The following is a 25,684-nucleotide window of genomic DNA, read 5'->3' on the forward strand; positions in this document are numbered from 1 at the left end:
TAGCAAACATAGTTATATTAACCTAAACCACAACCTTTTCCTAAGCCTAACCAAGCGCTTTTATTGCGTAAATATACCTTATAACTAAGTAAACCTACTGGAAGTTTATTTTGAAAACAGACTGTATGCATGCAACAAGAGGACACTGTACGTTTCCTGTGAACTTTGAAGTTTATTTTGAAAAGAAACCATGCATGAAAAAACTAAGTAAACCTATGTTGGAAGTTTATTTTGAAAATAAGTGGATGTAACGAACGGACACTCTAAGCTTCCTCTGAACACGGAAGTTTATTTTGAAAAGACACGATGCATGGAAAAACTAAATAAACCAACGTTGGAAGTTTATTTTGAAACGAGACTGCATGTATTGAGCGGAAACTGTACGTTTCCTGTGAAATTGGAAGTTTATTTTGAAAAGACACTATGCATGTATGACACATCCAAAACTGACGCTAGATGGGTACCTATAGTGTCATAGTTTGAAGCGTGGGGCCACTGACCAAGCGTCAGTATTTGATAAGTTGGGAGTCAGAATGTGTTGGTCTCTTTACACAGCCAGTAAATAAATAAACAGTAACTTGCATTGAATAAACTGCTTCATCAACTGCATTCCTCCAGAATGATTTTTCATCTGTTGTCCTCGTCAGCCGTGTCCTCAGGTGTCTGACAGTGCGCTTTATATAAGAAAATGTATGAGCCATCTTGGCAAATACACAAAGAGCATGTTGCTTTAAACAGTACACTCCCCCCCCGAGCACCATCCCTACACCTTCATTAGTAGTTAACAAAAAAAGAAGAAGCAGAAAGCATATGAATATTGAAATGAATAATGTATGGCTTTTGCTTTTGGCTACAGCAAGATCAGAGTCAGACGGGCTCGCTCTCGCTGCGAGTTTCAAGGAACTGCAAATGTCAGTCATGTTTTTTTCCCCCCTTTATATTTAAAATGTACTCAGTGTTTTCTACTTTTATTCATAAACATTTTCAATAGTGAAACAAAACATGTTCAGGCAAAGACAGAGGGACAACATTTGTGATTCAGGGTCATGTAAATAGTATTTTGTTTTCCTCAAGGCATTCAAACCAATATTCAAGCCCCGACACAGCGCAACACACTCAATATTCTGTGCTCTCTAGAGCTCTCTCGCACACTGCTCTCTCCGTCTTAGCAGTCAATGCACCACAAGGTTAGCATCCATTCGTTTAATCTAATTTCAATACAATACAACATTTGAAATGATACGTGTAAAAAAATATATGTCATCTTACAATACAGTACCATTTAGAGAACGATGGGAAGTAAAACAGACACAGGAAACAACATCTTAGCACACTCGCTCCACTTAACAATATACAGCACAACCTGTTGTAAGGTAGTATCGGTAGGCTTCTACGTACAAACCCGGTACAATTTCATTAGCAGTAGCTGAACAATAATTCATAGATCCTGGCGTATAAAAGGAGTTGTTTTATCCACTGAAAAATTATTTTGTTCATGCACTTTGTACATGCTCCACTGGAAGACAGCTCACGTTTCAAATAACTCAGGATCCACACGTCATATTCACATTCGTCACTTGCTCGGAGCTTTGGACCCTCACAGCCAATATATTTAAACAAACTTAGACAGTTACCTGCCTGCAAGTGATTCACAAACCTCCGCCCCCTTTTTTTTCTCACAGAGATCTGCCGATGCAGTTCGAATGTAATTCTTGACAAATGGACAGGGAAGATGTCCATTTATTAGCTGTAAGTACTCAACAAGAGGGGAGAACATCCTTTAGTATTAAGTGAAATGAGCAGTATAACCGATCCTGTGCACACTGTTCGCTCAAGGCCCCAGGATGGATTGTGGTTTCCAAAACATGCTGCCAATAGCAAAGAATGCTGCACGCAGCAGTTTGCTGACAGCCAGTTGAGGAATTTATGCAGCTTTTGTTGTTATCCCCAAGATGTAAATCTGTCCATAAATCTGCAGCGTGCAGCTAGTTTTGGCTGGCATCTTATTTCAAATAAAGATCAGACAGCAATTTCTCCTCCGGAAATATCAGCCTCACAACACGATTGCTCTACTTGGGCACGAGGCGTATCGAAGCCATCCATTACACTTGTAAAACAGCTAACTGCCCCGCGGTGACATCATGTGTTTATAGCTCATAAGCAGGTAATACGAGGCTGAATTGGCACCATGGTGTGCGTCGTGAAGAATGGACGCGCAGCACAATGTAGATTGTGTTTCCGAGCATCATCCATTCAAACTAGATCCCCTCCAAGGAGCTGATCCATGCAGGTCACGGAATCATTCACCAAAATGAATAGCGACTTTCCAAGGGAAATGCTGAGGGAAAACAATAAGCTATATTGTGGCGGTGGTGGTGGGCATTCTAATTTCATTTCGGATGGCACATGGGGGATTTGCTGAGGAAGGATTTCGGGGTGGCGGTACAAGCCAATCTGCGAAAGGCCTCGATCTGTGACACTGAACAAGACCTTGAGGGAGAACAGGTGGCTACAGCGGAACAAAGCTTTACAAAACAGTCGCAGCATGCTTAATGACGATCTGCTTCCACCTTGTGTTCCTAAAGAACGTCAGTGTTATGTAAACATTTACCTCTTTATTGCATTGTTGAGTGATTTCCCGACGCCATTTCAATGTAGAAACTAATCTGTCACTGAACATTGCTCACCGACAGGTTGTAATTACATGAACATGGAAGGTTGTTTTCAAAGCACGGCTCTGAATTGCTTTGAGCGTAGCGGCGATGATCAGTTAACATGTGCAGCGTTATTTCTTGCAAATGTTTGCTGTTAAACAACATAAAGCAAGGTGGGGAATTTGAAAAGGATCTTCAAAGGAAAAAGCCGAGCAAGTTTCCCCAAAGCAGCAGCGTGAAGCGAGAGCAAAGATCACAGAGAGGCAAACCATGTAGGAGCAGAAACATTGAAGCTGTGAGAGCGCAACATTGGGGGGAAGAGCGAATTGAGATCCTATAGCTTCAGGGGAGATGTTGTTTTGCTGGTGTAGAGAGTGAGGCAAACACAGACCAATTTACTGGGGGAAAATTGTGCTGTGGTGGAAAAAAAAAAGAGACCTAAGAGCAGACCTGGCCCATTCTTCACTGTGCAATCTAATCTCAGCTCTTGGAGAAGATGGGTGAAAACAAACATTGTTCTCCTGTCAGCAGCGCTGACGGGACATACTGTACAGCGCCAGTAAAAGGGCTCAGCCCACTCACACGCTCGCCTCTAACACAATGAGGAAGATGATTAAATCTGGAAAGAATATTTGAAACTGAAAAAAAGTTTGGTTTGACATGATGAATATTCAAGGCATCAATGACCTCTGATACTTTCCTGTCGGGGTTTTCAAGGAGGAAAATAATTAAGGGACATTCTCAGAGAGAAATCCCAGGGCTACACCTGCAGGCTTAATATCAGTCATGAAAAACTGCTGAAGACACAATAGTTTTAATTGGACCGTATTTTCAAGGAGAACCTGTTTCTGAAAAGTATTTCGTAACACTTCATAATAATCATACTTTCCCCACATTTATAATTAGTGGCTCATAATATTGAGAAAAGCAACAGTAATCAGCTGTAATAAAATTAATGAAACTGTATGAAATCAGTATTATGAGGTTCATCTTCATTCCTCACTTGAAGCACCTTTCTGAAGAGCCTTCAAAAACATTCATTAATGGTTCGTTGAATCATCCACTAATGACTTACAAATGTGTCATCAAGGTACTGTAGGGCTGGGCAATATGGTTGAAATTAATGTCATGGTATTGATACTGTATATTGATACTGATGAATCATGATTTAAAAATATGAAATTTATGTTAAATCAACTCAGTCACCAGAATAAAATGTAGGCATTATACGTTTCTGCAAATCACAGGATACGTTGAATGTGGATTTTTTTAAACCAAAAAAAGTTATCAGCCTTGTATCACGCTTGCAGAAACACACAATGACACATGGTTAACGTTGCAAAATGATTAGTTTGGTTTAGGGCAACAAAACTACTTTGTTATGTTAAAATAATAACACTAACGTAACAACCACAACAACGTAGACGACAACTTGGCGGACTTCCTTACGTAAAGTTACGTAAAAAGCATAACAATGTTATGTAACAAGCCTAACAACGTAACTAACAGAAATAAATAACAACTGCCTTTAGCGAACTTCCTTACATAACAAGCGTAAAGTCAACGTTTACTTTTGGTTTCACACGGGACACCAACAGCAGTTAGGTTTGGGAAAAGATTGTGGTTTGGTACGTAATTGGCGTTAGTTAAGTATGTAAGTTACATAACAAAACTAGCGGCCTCCTGGGTGAAAGTCTGATAGTTTGTTTGACCCATCCACCACCCCTACCACCGAACCTCAGTGGACTTTCTTTCTTGTTATACTCGTTATTTTACCCCGCACTTGCTCTGACTGAATGCAAAAATGTCCATATTTGCAGAAACGTACAATGCCAACATTTTTTCCTGCCGACTTATACCTGACAAAACTCTTTAAATGCGTAAAACATGACCTTCTTAACTTCAGTTACATTTTGCTTGGAACCATACAAGTATAAGGCTGATGTGGTTTTATAGCCTATTGTCATTATTGTCAACAAATCCCATGAAAAGCCAAAAAACTAAAATATGTTAGTCCATCTCTAGTTCCAGACTTCCTTTCTCTGTTTGTGGATCTCAGCCCAAAGCCCATTCATTCCTACTGAGAACCTAAAACTTTAAAAGCTATTTTCAGCTGTAGATTAATACACATTTGGTGCTCTAGTGATTATTTACACCAGCAGGATGGTGTATGAAGGATTGACTCAAAATACAGTGCCCAAGGTTATTGTGATGAAGTGTGAACATGTCACCCAATGAAACGCAACGGCTCACTAATTTTAAAAGTTTTAAAAGTTAGTGGGTTTAATTCATTGTTGGTTTTGGTCTTTTCATAGGATTTGTACAGAAAAATGTCATAAAATAATAACATATAATACGACTCAAAGTTGGTAAAACACAACACTGAATTATCGCCCAGCCCTACATTAAGGACAGCTTTCAATATGTGAAATAAATAAAGGTTTATGGAACATTTAAGAAAGCATACGTTCATGAATACTCTGAGGTCAGCTGAACAGTCCTTAAGAATGACTGGGAGGATGCTCCACTAAGGTTACAACTTGCAGGTATAAAAAACTATAGATTGATTTGGCAATCAAAATGAGTATCAATAAATACATACAAAATGAATAAATAAACCTGGAAATACATACATTAGTAAATAATAATATTAATAATAATAATAAAAACCTTTGCCTCTACGACATACTAAGAGTCTTTGAGTGTAGTCCTTATTGGTTGGGGGGTTGTGTAGTCCATAAACTTATACTTCTAATAATGAGCCATTCTTTCTGACTGGCCGTCACCACGATGCGAACACACTCAATGTCAAAGGCAATTTTGTGGTCTACGTCTTGAACCTCAATGTTGCCGTTTTTAAACTCCCCTAACGTGATATAAGAGGAGCACTGTTTCCCTTTTTTAGTCCCAACTAGTTTCTCTCCCACCTCCAGAGCTCCGTGGTGAAGAATGTCATTCTGGCGGTCGTCAGAACCAGTAGCGATCTTAATTTTACTAATTTTGGTGGATTTATTAAAGACTATGACAAAGAAGTCTCCTGTGGAAGGAGGCTTCCCCCAGAAATACTCATCAACAGTGCTGTACGCCTTGGTGGCGTCATAGTTCTCAAAGACGTTGATGTTTGTGTAAAGGCTGGAGGGAGGGTTGTCGGGAATGTCTATGGAGTCTTCCTCGAAGTCGTCGTCCTTCAGCTTGTTCTCGGCTCCTTTGTAAGAGGAGTAGTAGCCCATGTGCTGGAACAGCGAGGGCTTGAAGCGGATCACGTCCTTCTGGGCAAGCAGACCCCTGAAGTGGATGAGGAGCCAGTCGCAGGGCATTTCCTGGTAGAACATGAGGAGGAAATGAGCCAGACGCGGCAGGTCTCTGGAGTGGTACAGCTTGCCGATGTAGCCCAGCTTGGAGAACTCCAGCATCACCCAGTAGGAACCCTCTCTGGAGGTGATCACCTTCTTCAGTGCCGTCAGGAAGTTCCTGGAGCAGCGCACGTCGTCCTCTAGCATCATGTAGAAATGAGAGAGGTTTGTGCAGAAGTTGAGGAGGAAAGCGTAGTCCACGTTCTGCTTGGAGCGGAAACGGACCCGGTCCTCCGGGTCGTTGTAGTTCCTTTTCAAGCCGTCCAGAGACGGGTAGTACTCCTCTGGGGCCTGGATCACCAGGAGGCGTCCTGCTATGATGTGGTGGGCGAACTTCCTAGTGATTTCCTGCACCAGGTTCTCACACCAGACCAGGTCAAAGTCTGCCAGGTGGACCACGACCACTATCTCTTTGAGTTCCTCGTAACTGGACTGATCAAAGATGGATTTGATCGTCTCCAGAAGGTAGTTTCCTCTTTTTCTTTTGACTGATGACAATCCAATGGTGAGATACTCTGTGGAAAAAAAGCATTTCATATTATCCTAATGTCAACAGAAATGCTTTCAAATGACCAATTTTAAATATATTGTATAGCAGCCTGGTCTCCTAAAACTGATGTCTCATAGAATGAACAAATGACACGGTAAATTGGAAGTCTTTTCGCGTGCAATCACAACGCCTTTTGACGTGTCATGTGTACGCCATGTAGTCTGTACTGACTGCTACGCTCACAAAAAAATAAAAAGTGAGAATGACTGCTTATGATACATTGTTTACGTACGTATTTTACTTAGTTAGGTTTAGGAAAAACATCATAGTTGGGCCTAAAGCAAGTACGTTAACTAAGTGGTTTTGTCAGTTACCCTAGTGTTTGTGTCCCGTGGGAAATCATCAGTTAACGTTGACTTATTTTAATTTACATCTGTAGCATTCTTCAACAAACATACTTATTTTAAGCCAACCAATGATGTTTTAACTAAACCTAACCAAGTAGTTTTGTTGCCGTTTTGTTTTGTTTGAATTTACATCGTTAATATCATGTTAAAAACTGCTACCGTAATCGGGGGGGAAAATATGTTTCCCTCGAAATGAAATTGAGAATGCAGTTTAGTTGTATGATGTCATAATTTTGTCGGAGATGTGGTGGAGCATAGACATAAAATGACTCGTTAGAGAAGTTGAATAATTTCAAACTCAAGACTGCTCCCCAGAAAATAAATTGTAACTGTAATTTAAGCAAGGTCCACTCACTCACTTTTTTCCAGGGCTTTCAACTACATCTCACAGTCTTCATCAGCTGATCTTCCCCACATATATAATCACATATTATCAACTGTTATCAAGCCCACCCACTAATGGAGACTGTGAGATGCAGTTGAAATCTCCAGAGAAAGCTAGCATTATATTGTTAATACATTTTTCAATCAGGAATATTCATGATGACAAATGTATTACAGTTTTATACATACAACATGTTGTGGCTCAGACTTCAAATTAGAGCTTTGTGCTTGTTGTAGTTAAAATGTCACATTTGGTGACTAAATCATGGTGTGCTGGAGTGGAGGAGTGCGTAGTGTTTAATTTTGAGGTAAAAAAAAGTCTCAGTGGAGCAGTTGCGTTTTATCGCTGTGCTTTGAATCCCCACGTCACAGATTTTTAAGTTTTAGTTCTTATTCTCAGCTCGTTTTCACCGCAGCGGTATGACTTACTGCAACTCCCCCAAGCTCATGAAAAACAGTCGATGTAAATTTCTCTTCAAACAAACACTAAACTTACTCTTGCGGTTCAGCGGGGTTCCAGCGAGATAACGATACGTGACATTAATGGTTCCAGAGAAATTACTCAGGTCTCTGAAGGTGTGAACGTATCGCTCTGAGCTCGAAGGGTGTACTGATGATTCCCTGAGCTGCCTTTTATCTCCTTCCTGGAACACAACATGAAAAACACAACATTACTTTGCATTACGAACAGAAGAGAGAAAAAGAACATGTACAAGCTGTAAGAACTACTGCAGAAAAAGGGACTGGGAAGTCATCTCGAAAAATTCCAATTTCTACAGTGAATAATTCAAATGAGGGGGAAGACTTTTTACCTTTTTAAATTTGTCTCTAACATCCTATTCAAACGTGACAATATGTGTTTTGACGTGGCGGAGCTAACCCTTAACGTTTGAAGACAAAAGGAGCCTTAAAACCCCTTCAGGCAGTTTGCATAGCCAAGCAAATGGACTTGAGAGGAGCACCAGAGAGCTGGAAATGCAAACTACCGCTTAATAATTTAAATAACAAACACAGATAATGTACTGTGATCACCAAGTTTTGATGGCATCATGAATAAGAAATAAATGATGATTTCAACTTGGGTCCACGTTATGAAAATTTAAACATGTTTCCTTTAAAACAAGCAATTATAAAAGGGACAACATCGGTTGAGAACAAGAACACATTTGGTTTCAAAAGCATATTTTGGTCAAATTTGTTGTTGATGGAATACACATACTAAGTGAGTGTTTCATCTGAAATTGTAATTTGGGAAATGCTCAAAACAAAAAAAATGTACTAACCAGCACGTAGCCATCTTCGATGTAGAGGTTGAGGAAGAGGAGGAAGGTGATAAGGAAGCCGAGGAAGGGGATAGTGGAGCGTTTCCTCAGACACCTCATCTTGTCCAGGGATTTCCACACCAGCCTCATGCTGTACTGGCTCTCACTGGGATCTGCATGAGGAGAACACAAGAAAGGACACGTTAGACCGGCGTGCTCTGAATGTCGTCAGACGCCGCATGCCAATAATTCGCCTTTTTGTCAAGCATCAACAGATTGTGGGGGGAATTAATTTTCGCACCATACGGCCATGTATGACGTGTTCATCTTCCACTAGCATCACAATTATCCTTCAACAGACGTCTAATGAGGTGTGTTGACGTCGAGTGGTGTGTTTTTTTTATTCATGGACCAAATTCTCTGATTGGCAATTCACTTGAGGGAATAACTAAAGACACAGCAGGACATCAAGGATATTGACATGCCAAACAATGGATTACTGATGCAAATCAAATGTTTCTTCACTAATAACAATGGAATTATACGCCACTTGGTAGCTGCGTTTGTTCCCAACTCTACTGGTGTTTGTAGCTGTTGATGAAGGGTCGACGGCCAGCATTTCAATACATTCTTATGCTACGGTGGTTAAAAAAGAAATGCTTCTGTCTGCTCTTATCAGCTAGCTTACTCCTCTTTGTTGTGGAAATGTGACTTTTTCTGTTACGGGCCACCGTCACTCAGGAGAAAAGCCAATTCAATTTTCAGTTCAGTTCACCTTATTTCAGATTTGTGGTCCATAGAAGAAAAAGATAAAAAGAGATAAAAGGCAAAAGATGAAAATAAAAAGAGACAAAAGTGTAAAATGGATGATTACTCTCATTAATCTATTAATTTATACTAATTACAATCTGATTTATCAATCAATCAATCATTTATTTATAAGATAAAAAACAAAATAGAGAAAAATGCAGCCAGCAAACCCCAGACTTTTAACCAGGAGACCGGTGTTCGAGACCAGTGTTTTGCTTTGTAAGTTACGTTAAGGACGTTTGTCACGTTTTTTCCGTAGTTGTGTTACGTTGTTTCCGTACGTATTTAACTTAGTTTACGTACTTACTTTAAGCCCAACCATGACATTTTTCCTTAACCTAACTAAGTGGTTTTGTTGCCTAAACATAACTGCGGGTGTTTGCGTGGGGTACGAGTGACACACGAAAAGTGGCATACAAATGACGCGGGAATTAAAAAGAAAATGCATTTTCATGACACGCGTAATGTCCGTGTAATGTTGTGCTATTTATACGCCTTGCTGTGAGCCCAGGTTGCTGCGTAAGTCCAACTAGGGAGTAGGGGGACGGGTCAAACATGGCACTTTCACCCAGGAGACTGGTGTTCATGTCCTGTGTGAAAACCAAAAGTAACGTACTTAATTTAACCCAAAACTTGATCCTTTACTAAACCTAACCAAGACGTTTTGTTGCCTAAACCTAAACGTAACTGAGAATGCAGTTTTGAAATACCAAAAGCGCCACGAGCGGTTAAAACACTATAACGAGCGGTTAAAACACTATAACGTTCATATACACGTATGTAGAAATGTTGATGTGAAACGTATTTTTGGTTCAAAAACGTTGAGATTAAACTTATCCGTGGTTTGCGAAAACGTACAATGTCAACATTTTTATTCCAAAACCCAAATTATTCAATTTACATTGATATAGCAAAAAAGCAACAACAAAGGCTCTCATTTGAGAAGCTGGAACCCTTTTTGGCATTTTTGCTTTATAAAGGACTGATTCAGTTTCTCCATCCCTTTTGATCAAAAGCCAGTTCAAGGTCCTTTTAAAGCTGTGATTATATTTGATAAAAACAACAACAATACGTACAGTACAAGAACACTTTTCTTTTAGCATTATGAAGGATAGGGAGATGGTGGACATGAAGGGCCGGACTAGATCTCACAAGAGATTTTGTTGGAGCTTTCTTGTAAACAACTATTCACTGCCCTGATCAATTAAAAGTTACTATAAATAACAGGAGAACAGGAGGTGGTTGTGAGTGGGGAGTTGAAGGATGGACGCCGGTACAATCTAATGCAATCTACTGCAACCTCTATAAGTATTACCTTCGAGAAGCTTATGATATTCAATTCTTGAGAGTCAGACTTATGCTGATATGGTGGGGGGGGATGTATATGTGGGGGATACAATCATAGCTAAATGTTACAACCTTGTCAGAAGCTAAACACAGAAACTCATATAGTTTCATAGTAAATTGATTTATACTCCTCTAACTTGTTAATAAATGATCTGTGGAGTGTTCTCCTGGCCACTGCACAGATAAAACAAAGAAATCACAGGCTATCCGATGTTGACAGCTAAACGTACATACATCAGGAGGCTTATGAGCATCAATGAAAGCTATAACATATACAGCTTTCAGCCAGAACAGATATATGCATCAGGCTCAGTCACAACAGGATTGGCAACTCCGCATGACAACTGCACAACTGCGACTGACTGAGGAAGAAACAGCAGCAGCAGCAGCAGCAGTAACAGCCTACAGATGTAACAATGGCATTTGCTCTTTTCTTTGCCAGCAATTAGGCATCAGCATGCGCTTTTGTTCCACTGCTGCAAAACCCCAGAGATGCCTAATAGAATACAAACTACCTCTAAGCTCCGTTCAATGACCACACACACATCGATCACTTGCACCGGGAGTCAGCCTCACCTGGGATTCGGCTAGTCAATACCTCTCTGTGCGCACTTGAAAACTGAATTTAACATATCCATCCACTGCAGCCTGTTATGTGCTATTTTCTACCCGTTGTGATTTAACGTGGCCCGCAATTATCAGTAATTACAATATTTAGCAGTTGTTTTTGCTTTATGCTCACACAGTATGACAGTATCTACAGTATATGTAAGAATCTGCTTCAGTTGTGAATTAGTTAATAGCTGCAATTTTATATAAAAATGGTATTTAAGGCACATATCTGTTGTGAAATAAAGATGCTATAGAGTGCAAATGTTTAACATGTTTAAATGTTTTCAATTCGACAATCCAATTTAATCGAGAGTAGTCAGTTTGAAGTGGTCTGATTAGACGGCCCCATTTTCAACAGACTCTCTGAAAATGTGTGTATGACTATTGAAAATAAAATCTGATTAATAGCCCAGCCCTATGGAGCACAATATTGCAAACATTGGCTGGCATTCAGTGTTGGACCTACACAAGCACATACTGCCAGTCTTGGAACAGTTTAACTCTTATCTCTTATTGGCTGACTTCACGTTACCCTCAGCCTAACAAGAATTCATCTTCTGATTTAACAGTTGGAGAGATCGAGGAATGAACCTGCTCTGAGTCTAACCTGTGGGGCTCTACATCTTAGATGGCAAAAGCTGATCTTCTCCAAATAAAACATGAGAATCTGATGCAATGCTACCAGCTAGAGTAAACATTTGCCTAGGCGAGTGTTTCACCCACAATATGTTATCATATTTGTAAGAATAATCTATCTTTCTATTGTGTTACCAACAATATGTCCGTTCAGACAGAATGCCCTGAATACAAGCTAAAGCAGATGCCTTGTCTCCATTTTATGTGTGGCGTGTTTCCAGTAAATTGCAGAGTTCTGCCGGAGAAAGCTGAGTGCAGCATGATGATGAGAAGAAATCATTAGAGCCACTTTGGAGGAATCTCAGCTGATGGCTACAAGTACGAGAGTCCTCCTTACACCGCGGCTCAGGTAACTCTTTGCTTCTCAGCGCCTGCCTCGTCTTCTTCGGTGAGAACTCAGCAGCGGCTCTTTCCTTTTGCACAAACATAAGCTGTGTTGAGACGCCTGACCTACAATAAAACTAAATGCATGATCCAGTGGGGAGAGCTACAATTAAACTACTTTTCTGCTTCGTGTTTGAGGGGAGTTGATCTCTCAGATTGGGGTTTTGGGCGTCTATCCTGATGATACAAGACAAAGCGAGGCGCCTCTCTTGATTCAATAATTCAGTGTGGGCTCAGAGCAGGAAGAGGATGAGATGCTCATCCTGCCAAAGGCGCAGCTGGGAAACATGCTCGTTTCTCCTACCCTAGATTTAACTGTGACTGAGATGCACGGCAGAACACCTATAACATCATCATCCCTATTTCCTTTTTTGGAACATGGAATAGGTATATATATGGATATATGGATGACGGCATGGATTCACTGCGAGCATCCATTTACAAGAGGGAGGCATGCATGTGTTGTTGTGTTCATTCTTGTGGCATGAATCCAGAGTGGAACTGCAGCAGTGAAATGGACTAAGTGTGTTTTAATGGGTGTGTCATCCTGGCAGTCACACACTCCCTCAGATGTCCCCAGCACCATTTCAGGACACGGCACACTTCCAGCGGGCTGGGGCTGTTAAATATCCATTATGCACTGTGTGTGTGAACTGGACCAAATAAACCACAACACTGCCTCTCTGCTCGCTTATACCCAGCAACACGCTGTGCACTTAACTCGTATCAGCTGTCTGTCCCGACCTCCTTTTGAAAACCGTGCTCTCAGTAAGAGGTTAAATCCAGTTAGATTGACACAAAGGGAGCTCGGTGGCGACAACACTGTGACAAAAGCAGAGTGCGCTAGCCCAAAGGATCTCACAAATTCAATTAGATTTTCATTCTTGTGGCTAAAATGTTCAATTTGAATCAAGATTTCTCAAACCTTGCATTTTTTAATTCAATATACTCAGCCATTTGTTGTCATTTATTTTGACTTTTTTGGATTCCTTCTGATTGTTAGCTCCTGGAAGAGATAAGATGTCCTCTAAGGAAACTATCACCTGGTTGTATCGAACCGTGACTACTGCCTTGGGGTTTGGAAATGGCTCTCAGCTGGAAATCTTCTGCCCATCAATCCTTGACGTCACATCAAGCTGAGTGTTGCTGTGCAGAAAAATAATTACACGAGGGAGTGAAAACGAGAAACAAGGGAATTGGAAAATTACTTGAAGAGCTCTTTGTAGACCAGTATCATGATGAAGATGAAAAATTAATGTTCCCAACGTTCCCACAAGTGCCTTGTACAATTAGGAGCCGGGACTTGTAAATCCTGTTTTTTTTTTAGGAGAACTCGTGTAACACCATCACCCTGATCCTGCAGCTAAAAGAGTGTAATACTTTTAGGGCTACAACTACTGATTATTTTCAATATCAATCTATAAATTATATATTTTTTGTATAATAATTTAGTCTTAAATGTCAGAAAATAGCGAAAAATGTTCACCCAAGATCCCAGAGCCCCAAGTGTAGCTTCAAATTGCTTGTTTTGCCTGACCAACAGTCTGAAAAAAACAAAATATATTTAATTCATCATTATGAAAAATCATCAAAATGCACCCATTTAAAATGTTATCAGCCGATTGAATGGGCGTTATCGTTAAGTGAAACTTAAACGAATTGAAACAGAATAACTTTAGGTTTGGGCAACAAAAGTACTTGGTTAGGTTTAGGAAAAGATTGTGGTATTGGTTAAAAATAAGTATATTTGTTACGTGAAGTAACTATAACTTGGTATAAATCTTACGAAATTGCTTTTCCTACAAATGTCCAGCATCAATTTCTGCTCCAGTATTTTCAAAATAAACTTCCGTCTTCACAAGAAACCACGTCGATACGTTTAGGCAAGAAAACTACCCAGTTAGGTTAAGGAAAAATCGTATTTAAATTACGCAACAACAGAAGTGGCAAGTTACGTGACAAAAACTACTTAGTTTAGCAAAAGATCATTGTTTGTGTTAAAAAAAACACTGGAAGTGACGTAACTTAAGCATGGAAGTTACATGACAACACTGCTGGTTTCATGCAGTACACAAACAGTGGCGAAAGTTTGGCGATTTTTGACCCACCCGTCCACCCCGACCTCCTCCTTACACTGAGTTCACAATTACTTGGATTGTATACAAACTGATTACACATTACAGTGCATTTACTTTCCGTAGGTATCTAGGAATTCCAACACCCTGGAATAGATGATAACGGCCTTCTGAACCTTCTAGTAGGTGTAGCAGGCCCCTTCTTACCCATATCTATGATGATGATGATAACGCCCATTCAATCAGCTGATAACAAAATCCCACATTTGATGAATAAATAATTGATTAATCATGCATTCGTTTCAATACTAGATACAGTATAGTATGTCTGATAAAGTAGGACCTAGTTTATATATATATAAATATATATTCCATTATTTTTCTGTGTTCCAGGCAAAAAGTACCTTGGCAAGCTATCTCTGGATTCATCCTCAGTGTCCTCCATGCTTCTCTGGCAGCCCGTATGAGATGACTGATCCAGGAATTGTCTTCCTTTCCCCCTGCTACACCCCCTCCCTCTAATGGTGAAATCTGACAGAGGCAGACTTCAAATGGAAAACAAGGAGCTCCCCAGTGAGGAGAAGGCAATTATGGTCTGGCCTGATGTGCAACCTAATGCCAAGAATTCTATATCACACCAAAAAAACAAAAACAAAAGCAAAACAAAAGGCCTTCCATTCCCTCTCCATTCGTAATGGCTTGATTGCTGCCGAGTGGAAGCAATCCTCCTGCATGCCAACGATACCACTATTTGTTTTCGAGTGCTGTGAAAGGCGAAGCGTAGAGCAGAGTAAATGGAAAAAAAGGTAAGAACTGAGCAGAGCGGCACTAACATGCCACAAACATGAGTCGAGCTCCACAGTAATTTCACATCCCATCTTCCCAAGGTTGTTCCTTTTTAAAGTTATTTCAACAAAAGTGAAACCACAATGTCAGGATGCCTCGGAGAACAAGTGGCTTGGTTGAGGAGTAACACCTGCAAAACCTGAATCTGAAGAAATCTGAATAGATTGCTTTTTCAAAAAAAAAAAAATTGTTGTGTACAGTATCAGCATAATGAATTCATTCCTTTGAATGGCGGCGGGGAACTGAGAAAAGCAGAATAATGAAGATAAGATTTGAAATGAAATGCTTTCCTCTGGGAGTCTCAGGTACACACAACAAAGAGTCCCTCCATGTGTTATTCAGAAATCAAAATAACCTCTTAACAAACACTTTTCTTGCCTGCTTGAATCAACTCTCAATTTTCGATTTAGGCCACGCCGCTTTTAAAATGTGAAGCTGCGTCTCTGTAATGGGAAAACCTAGAAGGGAAACTCATTGTGAATAAGAAAAGGGGAAAAGATTAATAAAATGGGTAGCAGAAAGCAATTCTCTCTCATTTCATCTTGTTATCTGTTTTACATTATTTCCCCTGGGTATCCTGCACCTTGCAGATATACAGCTCTGCACAAATAATCAATTAAGCCTGCAGATTTGCGGGGATTCAGCAGTTGCTTTGTGTCAGGCCTTTAGCCACTTTCAATGGATTTTCTTTCTCGATAAAAAGCCGAGAGTAACAAAGGCTTTTGTTGATAACAAAATTGTGGCGCAGGGCGGAATAATAAATCCCTTTATTATGAAATGGCTGTTTTGTTAATAATTCAAATTGGTCAAACAGTTTACCAATTACTACATTCTTACAGTGTGCCACACAAAGGAATCTGTCATCTACAAAGACATGGCGACCCTTGTCAGACATCCACACCCCTTATAGAAACACGGAAATGATCTTAATTATCGGGAAGCAATGGGGATTTGTCAGAGAGGGTGTTATCAACGCACTGTGTGGTAAATTAAACCCGAAAATCTGTGTTACTGGGAGATCCACCATGTAATTCCTGTAACCCTTGTGTGTCACAACAGTCAATCATGTTTGAGGTGGATGACCTGTCATCTCATCATGTTATTTGAGGCGACAACACAAACTCTTATTTTGCTTTTTTCTTTTGTGTCTGTAAGCTGTCAAGTGCTTTTTCTGATCATAAAGTGGTCCCAGACCTGGTGTGCTTTACAGCTCCCGGCTGCATCAAACTTCGGAGGCCAGACGGTCTCACCAAGGACCCAAACAGATGTACCACGCCGCGACAGCAGCAGCAGCAGTAACACCACCCTCCCCTTTCGGCTCCCTGTGCTGGGCCTGTCACCGCTGTCAGCAGCTTGAGCTCACTCATTCTAATGGGAGGAGGAGGTTTTGCGGAGGTGGCGGTAGAGGGGAGAGTGTGTGTATGTGTGTGCTGAATGTGATGCGTTTCCCCATGGACGCGCTGTCCAAGTGCGCCACCCTCACCCCACCACCACCACCACCAACCGCCACCGCTACCACCACCACCACCGTTGCCCTCGGGGGAGAAACAAGCAGTCCAGTGACAACGGCACTTCCAGCTGTTCTCCCATAAGGTCCCAGTGTGCAAGATGAGCCTTGGAGCGTTAAAAAAACACCCCAAATGGTCTCAGCCAGTCAGGCTCTCTAAAATACAAGAATATTTCTAAGCGCCGCCAAACAGCCTTTTTCTATTCAGTGTCCTTGCCTTTCTACCCTCATACAGCGAGAGGACAGTGCCTTGTTCTCGTTCCAGGATGCGTTGGAGACATCAACAAAGCTTTTCAATTCATCAGCATTAAGGCTTGTTTATTTTTCCAGGCCAGCACTGGCACAGGTGGCGGAAGCTGGAGTACATTCTCGTGAAATACTAAGCATGTGCCACCCGTTGATGCTACCGTCAGAGCAATCAAGCATCAAAACATTCAGAACAAAAGGCTGTGGCCCCTTTTCTCTACTGCAGCACAATCGACCAGATCATCCAGCCTGGTCCTTAATTGAAATGTGATTGTAAAGAGCTTCCTCAGATCGGTCCATATTTTCCCACCCTATTTGATTTCTGCTTACTTGGCTGGAGAGGAAAAGGTCTCATATCATTTATAGCTGTGAATGGACTAGTGCCATCTCTGGACAGCCAATCCTTAACGCCATCAGCGATATGAAAGGGCGACTGCATTTATCATGAAACACAAACTGAGTGCAATCAAAAGAGCTTAATGTGCTGATGATGTGGCAACACACACAGCACTCGCTTCATCACGGAGAACTGCCGAGAGGCTCTCAGACTCTCCGGGAAGAGTCACCGACGGTGTCGACGTGAAAGACACTGAGGATGTGGTTTGTTACTGAAGCTTTCAGAGTGTTGTCTGGTTGTTTACGTTTGAATTTATGAAAACCTTTCGTCGTTCCAGCTGCGGCGAGCATAATGAGGACGGGAGACGTGAGAAATGATTCATATGTGGCCGAGCCTCTCCGCGGCCCCTTTAAGCAGTTAGCACTTTGACCCAGATTAGCGCTCTGCCAGGGGTGCACTCGGGAGGGATGGCGATGCTGCCTGTTTATTTCCACTAGAAAACACACTCGACATGTGTACACCCCCTGTGCACATGCAGACACAAAGGGATAGAAATCAAGAACCGGTTCCTAGTTGTTGAATTCCTTGGACTTGCATGCCTCCGTGACTATTGATTCCTCTTAGTAATGCTTTCCGACAGTTGTGCCATATACACCCTCTATCATGTTTAAGTTTGTTTGGGACTGATACATAAACCTGAGGGGACGCACCCTATTTTTTCCCCAATAATGCTACATCCTGAACCAGCCCAGTCGCCAGGGAAAAATGTTGGCATTGGACATTTCTGCTAACCAGGGATACGTTGAATGTTGACATTTTTGCATTCGGTCAGAGCAAGTGACGTAGTTTAAAGAGCGAAAAGAGACACGACGGGCGGGTGGGTCCAACAAACACAAGGCTTTCATCCAGGAGACCGCAGTTCGTGTCCAGTGCGTCACCTTCAGCTGTTCGTTCGTGTCCCATGTTCACAACGTTCAGTGTCATTTTCACTGTACAAATATAGCAGTTTTAAGCCCAACCAGATAGTCCTTCCCTAAATCTAACTATAGTGGTTTTGTTGCATTGTTACGTTGTTATGTTCTTACATTATTTTTTGAAAACAAACCATGATCTTTTTTCTAACCTTAAATAAGCAGTTTTGTTGCCCAAGCCAAAACAATCATTTCACAACGTTAACCACTTGGAATTGCATTTCTGTAAACGTGATATGAGGCTGATATGAAATTTATTTTTGGTTCAGAAAGGTCGCCATTCAACGTATCCGTTGTTTGCAGAATAGTTCAATGCATACATTTTTTTCCTGATGACTGGGTTGTGTGAACAACAAATCCGTGTAGAAATCAGCAGGAGGAGAGTTTACGTTTAGTTAACAGTTAGCAGCCGGTGGGCAGCACAGTCCTGCTTGGCTAAATAACAGAGCTAGTAGCTAACTAAAGATTGCACTGAGTTACATTATGATGTGTTCAAGCTCTATTCAGTGAGCACTGGGCGATGGTAAATGTGATGACATTTTAAAGATGAAATCACAAAGAGTGAGCTAGTCTTTTTTTAGAGTTTTATTGCAATATGTAAAATTCACATTTGCAAATGCGGGTCCCCCGGCTGGCTGGCAAGAGAGAGAGATACTGAATGATGTTCAGATAATGATACTTGTACATATTTTCGCCCTTGGCAGGTGTCCTTAAACACAGATCTGTAGATTCATGACATCATGTCTGAGTGTCTCTTTCTGCCTCTCTATTGGGATTTATTAGTTGAAGGCTGAACTCCACTACTTCACGTGGCTGGGAAGCAGAAGGCTGAACGCCACGAGGAGACTGATATAAGACACTCTGACATAATCACAAGTGAATAAGGTCTTAGCCTGCTAATACAGTAAATTATAACGTTATCATGATGTGTTCAAATATAATCTTGTAAAATGTAGTTTTGGGCGAGAAACTTGAATAAATACAGTTTGAAGGTGATGTTTTCACTGCAATAGAAAAAAAATAATAGAGAAGGAATTATGACCTGTTTATCTTCCTAACACTAGCTCTAAGCAGTTTATAATACATCATTAAAACTACAAATGCCAAGATTGTTTTTAATCAAAGCAAATATTTCAATAAAAATACAACCATTTATTTCCTAATCATTTGAATTGTGTGTTTTTATGCAAATAACCACTATAGATGACAATAACAAAGTAAACAATTTATCAGGAATCTACAAAGAATCAGATCGATAAGAGGAATCGATAAAATCTTCAATTATATTTCCATCCCTTCAGACACATTCAAGATTCAAGATTCCTTTATTTGTCATTTTTTATGCTCCACATAAAAACTAAATTGTGTTTCTTACATCCATCACTCAGAAATTCAGTGCAAAACAATTGCTGAAAACTATAAAGTAATTAACTAATAATTAAGAGCACTAATAAATAAGCTAAAAGTACGCTAAAAAAAGAATAATAGTTACAATTTAAAAATCAAAAATGTTATTAAAAGGAGCATTTAGGATGCATATGGTCTGTATTTCTTCCCCATCCCTTGTGTGAGGTTGTAGAGATGCGGCCGGTGATATTAATTATTACTTACATCTGAGACACAAGATGATTAGTATTTGAATATTGTGAAGTACTCTCTCGGGCAAAGATATTCAATTAGTTCTTTGTTATATTACACTCGGCTAATAGACTGTGTGTCGACTTCAAACTCCCTGACTGCCCTCTGTGCCTGACGTCATGTGTCATAAACATATGCTGCTGCTGCTGCTCCCCCGAGGCCATTTTCTACATTAAAAGCACAGACCCACTTGAATTAGCAGACAACAGCCTGTCATCATGTCTACTCTATAAAAAAAATACAAAAAAACTGGACAGTGGCTACGGGCATGAGAGAGGATGAAAAAAATGGGAAAAAAGGCCATTGAAGAAAAGGTTGGAAAGAAATCCCCTCTCCCTGTCCTTCTCTCTCTCTGTCTCCATTTGTGAGACAGGAAAAAGGAAGAGGAGACTTGGCTCTGCCTTAAAAGCACTTAAAAAGCCAAGGTCACCTCCTGGTCAAATCTGTGAAATGAGAAAATGGCTGAAGGGGCAAGAGGCCGGTGGCAGATAACATGAGAATGCACTATCTCCTCCCTACACATTTAGTGCAGGGGAGGACGGGGCACTGGCAGGCTTTTCAAAAGGCTCCGTGTTGAAATGAGGACTGGAGACACAATAAGATGGCCTGGTTTCACCCAGTATAACAGCGCATACATTGAAGTGCTCTTAGAGAATGAGCTTTTTGGTCAGGCAGAGAGCGGACAGCCAAAGAGCTGAATGTGAGCTCACACAACTGGGTTTTGCATTTAATCACAACGGCTGAAAGTGCTCAGGTGAATTTAAAGGTGCAGCCTTCATTTCAGTACAGAATCATTAGCGTCATTAGGAGAATGCATCTTAAAGCTGGATAGAAATTTTGCTATCAATATCTATAAAAACATTGACAACCATCTATCTCCATTAGGTGAAAATCAGAGTATAAAACCATTGGTGACATCAGGTTGCAGTTTTTGGAGGCACTGAATTATCTCTTGACACTGTGAACTCCTATTTTTTTCTATGATATATACCACCCATATTGCTTCCATTAAAATAATGGGCTCGCAGCTGTGACTCATAAGCAATGACTCAATGTGCCCATAACCTATAAGCCCTGTTTGCTCATAGGACTAGTGTCTCCTGGGGTCCCGCTGTGATTTGTAATAAGTCCAGATGACTCCTCCTGTGTTTTAATAATGTCACTCAGCCATGTCCAGTCATCTCATATTGGTCTCATCTCGTGTCACAGTAATTTTTTGGGGGTTTTATGTACTTTTTAGAGTAACGGATGCTGCTGTCGAAATGATAATGATTTGATAGCTTCATCCAGGCGGCAACCTCCAGTTCTGAAAAGTGAAGCCAATGCAGAAGTGTCTTAAAGTTTCATTCTAACTATGGCCAGCAGGGGGCGACTCCTCTGGTTGCAAACAGAAGTCTGATTGTTTAGAAGTTTATGAAAAATTACCCTACTTTTAATATTATTTATTACTTCAGTAAACATTGTAAATATGAGTTTCAAGTCTTCCTCAACGCAGCATGATGTTCATTTAGTAAAATATGGTCCCATTTAGATTCAAATAGACCATAAAACAAGATATGCTTTAGCGTGTGGCTACCTTGTGATTGACAGGTTTTCCTCTTAGAACTTTTAAACCTTTCACAGTGTGTTTTCAGTTCATGAAAGTTAACAGTTGTAACATTTTTGTCACCTATAAATGTCTTATTCAGCGTTCAGTTGTACTTAGCTAAACTCTCTCGTGTCACTTCTGGTTGCAAAACAACAAGATGGCGACAAGCAAAAACCAATATGGCGACAGCCAAAGTGCAGAACTCGAGGCTTCAAAACTGTAGTCCACAAACCAATGGGTGACGTCACGTTGACTACAACCAATTCTTATATACTGTCTATGATGCTACCTTCCAAGCACCAAAGCTAGCAACAAAAGATCGTGATTAACTGGTGTTAAAAAAGTTTAATTTCTCAGGAGGTGGTGATGACCAAAACCAAGCTAAAAGGAGAGTGGATATTGAAACTAAACTCAACAGGTGACTAGAAACTTAAATGGGATGGCAATGTTAGTTTGTGTCTGCTGGATGTGTAAGTTTGCAACTTTGTCTGTTAGCTTGTTTTGGACTTCTTGTAGTGCCCAAAAATGGACTAATGCCACTTTAAATTACAGTATAGTACTAGTCACGTGAAAATAAGGCTGTATAGTGTCCCAGCATTTTCCAAAAACTTCAGGATTAGTTCGTAGATGACAGCAACTCTCTGTGTTCTTCTGAAACTTTAAACTGGAAAGAAAGTTCTTTAAAGGTTTTAAGGTCACATAACAGGTAACAAAATCAGCACAAATGTCATAATCTGCCCTGTTTCCATGTTTTGCCTTCGTCTCATTCACGTTTAGTCTTTCCTGTTTTGTTTTGTTGCTCACTTCTGCTCTTGTTTCAGATCCCTTCACATCCTGCCTTTGTGTGTTTTCCTGCCAGTTTTGATTGTCTGCCTCGCCCTCATTAATTTCACCTGTCCCTTGTTAGTCAAGCACTCACCTCACCTCCTGCTCACCTGTCCCTATTTCCTCCAATCAGTCACTCACTACATATACCAGCCCAGTTCCATTGCTCTTGTTAGTTCGTCACTGTTGTTATGTGGTGGTGTTCTGTCGACTGTTTACCTGTTACCTGTCTGTCTGCCTATTTGGACTCTTCCAATCTCTCAAATTAATCTACAATAAATCACTCAAGTAATCCTGCTGCCACCTAATCTCTCTGAATTTGGGTCCAATCCCTGTTCAAGTATTCCCTGCACCGTGACAACAGATACCTAAAACAAAATCTGAAATAAAATCAGTTGGAATAGTTCCACCATGCCCGAATGAAAAAGGTAGTTCGGATTAAATATTTGACACAGCTGTTAGGAGATAATAGTAACATCATTGTATGGATTCTCAAGGCGAACATTCATGAGAAAGCAAAAGAAACCAGGCTGCATTACTGAGCGGATCGCAGTAGTGTTTAAAATTTAAATCAAAAAATCCGTACTCTTTAAAGTTTTATACCTCAAAAGCAACCTTCAAAATCCTAGAGATCACACATTCATTCCTCCCGAACGCAGGAGAATGAGCAACAAGCAGAAATTGAGATGTACAGCACGATACCTCAGAGGAAGAAGCCCATGTTTCCTGCCGGCCTCACCAGCCTTGAGTAGCGGAGCTCTTCTGGCGGCGGCTCTTTGCTCAGACATTGACTACCTATCCCAGCGCTAGACTGATGGGAGAATATCCTATATCCCTGCATCCTCGGAAATCTCCCAAGTCTCCAGCATAAATATTTGATGAGAGATGTGTGGGACGGCCAATCACTAAAAGACGTTTATCTCCAATACCCCTGACTGGGCAGCTCTCGCTGAGCTTCACCTTTGGTAATCAAAAACAAACGTTTCAAAGATGAAAAGATCCTTTCAAAAGAACCATTGATAGCACTGTAATGTATGTATGGAAGATTAGCTCGGCTCCATGCTGGGAATGCATTAGGGTTCAAAATCTGATACAAACATGAGACACAGTCTATAAAGTCTTACATTCATATCTTCCACTACCATCACCACCACTGTTTTACGTTATCGACTTATTGTAGGGTATATGGACATGACCTAAATCATATATGCTGACCTTGATATTGCCCGTTGTGTTTACATGCATGTTTATTTACATAAGAATGTCGCCAACATGATGCCAGAATAAACAGCAGGGTATTCTCTGCCATTGTAAGACTTGGGCGCAGCACCTATAAGCGTTTTTTTATTTTTTCAAAGCGCCTATTCAACTATGCTGAGACACGTTTTGCCAGCCCTATTTCCTAAAAATTACATTCCCATGCAACGAAATTGCATTGTGAATTACTTTTCTAGGGAAACATATTTTGTCGTAGATTCTGTTTGTTTTTGACGTATCACAAATATGTTTTGTAACAATAGTCCGCGTAGGAAGGAACAAACACAGTACTTTCACCCAGGAGACCGCTCTTTGTGTCCCGTGTAAAACTAAAAGTCAATGTTCACTAATTTAATTTACGTCCGTAACTTAAATGACGTAACTTTCCACTTTTCTGTTTATAAAGGTCCTAACCATTGGCAAGATATTAGGAATGAATGACTCTCTATACCCCTGTACTAAATGTTTAATATTTGTTTAAGTGCAGTTTTTGTTAACAGAACGTGAGAGTCCATTTCATTGTGTGATTTTATTTTATTTATGTATTATTTATTTATATTTTACTTTTTTTTATTCACTTCCAATGTCTGAATACTCCTAAGAATTAAAAGTTCATTGCTCTTTTAAAGGGTGCACTTGAATTATTAGGCAATTATTCCTCGGACGATATATAGTCCAACAAAAGTAGTTGCCTGACCACCACCAACAAAATGATGAAGTGTAGCCTATTTTTTTTTTCCACATCTCGCCTGCCTGATTGTTGTGTCTGGCCTCTTATGAGTCTCCAAGAGCACATGGTCTATATATTAATTAGCTATTCTGGGACTTAAGCCTGTACTTATTCAACCTTAACGACCCTGTTTGTGCCACGGCAACATTACACAGTGTTCAGCAAATTCCTGCGGTCATTGCACAGACCTTGAGTTTTCCATCATCAGCCTATTATTTTATAACCTTGGTTATGCAAAACACTGTGGCATTTGTGATGACAGAAATGAGCTCCCAGGTCCTCATAAAAACGCTATTGCAATTCCGCACCCTTTTAATGATGCTGCAATTGAGCAATTTCTTCACCGTAGTTCAACTATTATACAGTTCCTCGTCTTCCAATCTCCAACTAACAAGATTGGAAAAAGTAACAAAGCTGTTGATAATGTTGCACTTCTGCTCCAAAAACGCAGTGACTTTTGAAGACACTTGTTCAAGAGCATGAAATTGTTAAGTTACTGTTAGCAATCACCAACTCTATCAACCACCTTGCAGATGTATTATAGTCATTTTGTGCTATGGGGCAAGAGAAGTCTTTTTTAATTGCACCTTTAACCTCCAACAGTTGAGGATGGTGGTTGTCCTGGGCCACAACCAGGTGCTCTATGTGATGCTGCTTATACTGATTAGTTTTATGGTGACATTAAAACACCCAGGCTTTCAGTCAGTGTCTATGTAGCTCTTTCCTGTCACTTGTATTTGAAACTGTGGTGGCAGTTTATTGCTATAATCAGATGGAACTAAATGAGGCACCGAACCAACTGTAACACAATTACACTTTAATTAACGAGTGTTTTACTGTTCTGTGACATTTATGCTCAGAGCTAAAGACTAAGAATGTCTCCACAAAGATGACATTGGCTTGTTTCCCAGGTTTGATTCCTCCTTTTTGTCCTCCAGAAAGTGAATTAGAATCAGGTTGAGGGGGGCAAACTTGTCCTGCAGTAAAGAACGGGTGTCACAGTCTACTATATGTGTAATGACTGTTATATACTAGTATGTCAATATGTTAATTAGTACACTTTATGTCATGAGAACCGATACTTCGGTTCCAAGTCAATGCCAAATTTCTGAAAAAGTGACGGTACTCATTTTTCTGCAGTACTGCAAAACATGGCTAAAACTTGGCTAAATAATGAAGCTAAGGTACGGAGGTTGCATTGAGTTACGTTATGATGCGTTCAAGCTCAGTTCACTAAATAGGGTATTGGGCAAGGGTAAATTATAATGTTATCATAATGTGTTCAAATATAATCTTGTCAAATTTAGCTTTTGGAGAGAAACTTG

General features: G+C 40.4%; 1 protein-coding gene across 4 annotated transcripts in view; it reads right to left on the bottom strand.

The window, feature by feature from the left end:
* Nucleotides 1-956: 956 nt before the first annotated feature.
* LOC119487166 (alpha-1,3-mannosyl-glycoprotein 4-beta-N-acetylglucosaminyltransferase C-like) overlaps nucleotides 957-25,684 on the bottom strand; it is a 127,137-nt gene continuing 102,409 nt past the window's right edge. For all 4 annotated transcript variants that reach the window (XM_037767832.1, XM_037767831.1, XM_037767834.1 and 1 more), the window contains 3 exons: nucleotides 8,572-8,723; nucleotides 7,785-7,932; nucleotides 957-6,522 (listed from right to left, as the gene is read on the bottom strand). In XM_037767832.1, the coding sequence (XP_037623760.1) occupies nucleotides 5,366-6,522; nucleotides 7,785-7,932; nucleotides 8,572-8,700 (1,434 nt within the window). In that variant the 5' untranslated portion in view covers nucleotides 8,701-8,723 and the 3' untranslated portion in view covers nucleotides 957-5,365. The remainder of the gene's footprint in view (nucleotides 6,523-7,784; nucleotides 7,933-8,571; nucleotides 8,724-25,684) is intronic.

This window comes from Sebastes umbrosus, chromosome 4 (genome assembly GCF_015220745.1).
Source record: "Sebastes umbrosus isolate fSebUmb1 chromosome 4, fSebUmb1.pri, whole genome shotgun sequence".
In the NCBI taxonomy this organism is placed as follows: Eukaryota; Metazoa; Chordata; class Actinopteri; order Perciformes; family Sebastidae; genus Sebastes; species Sebastes umbrosus.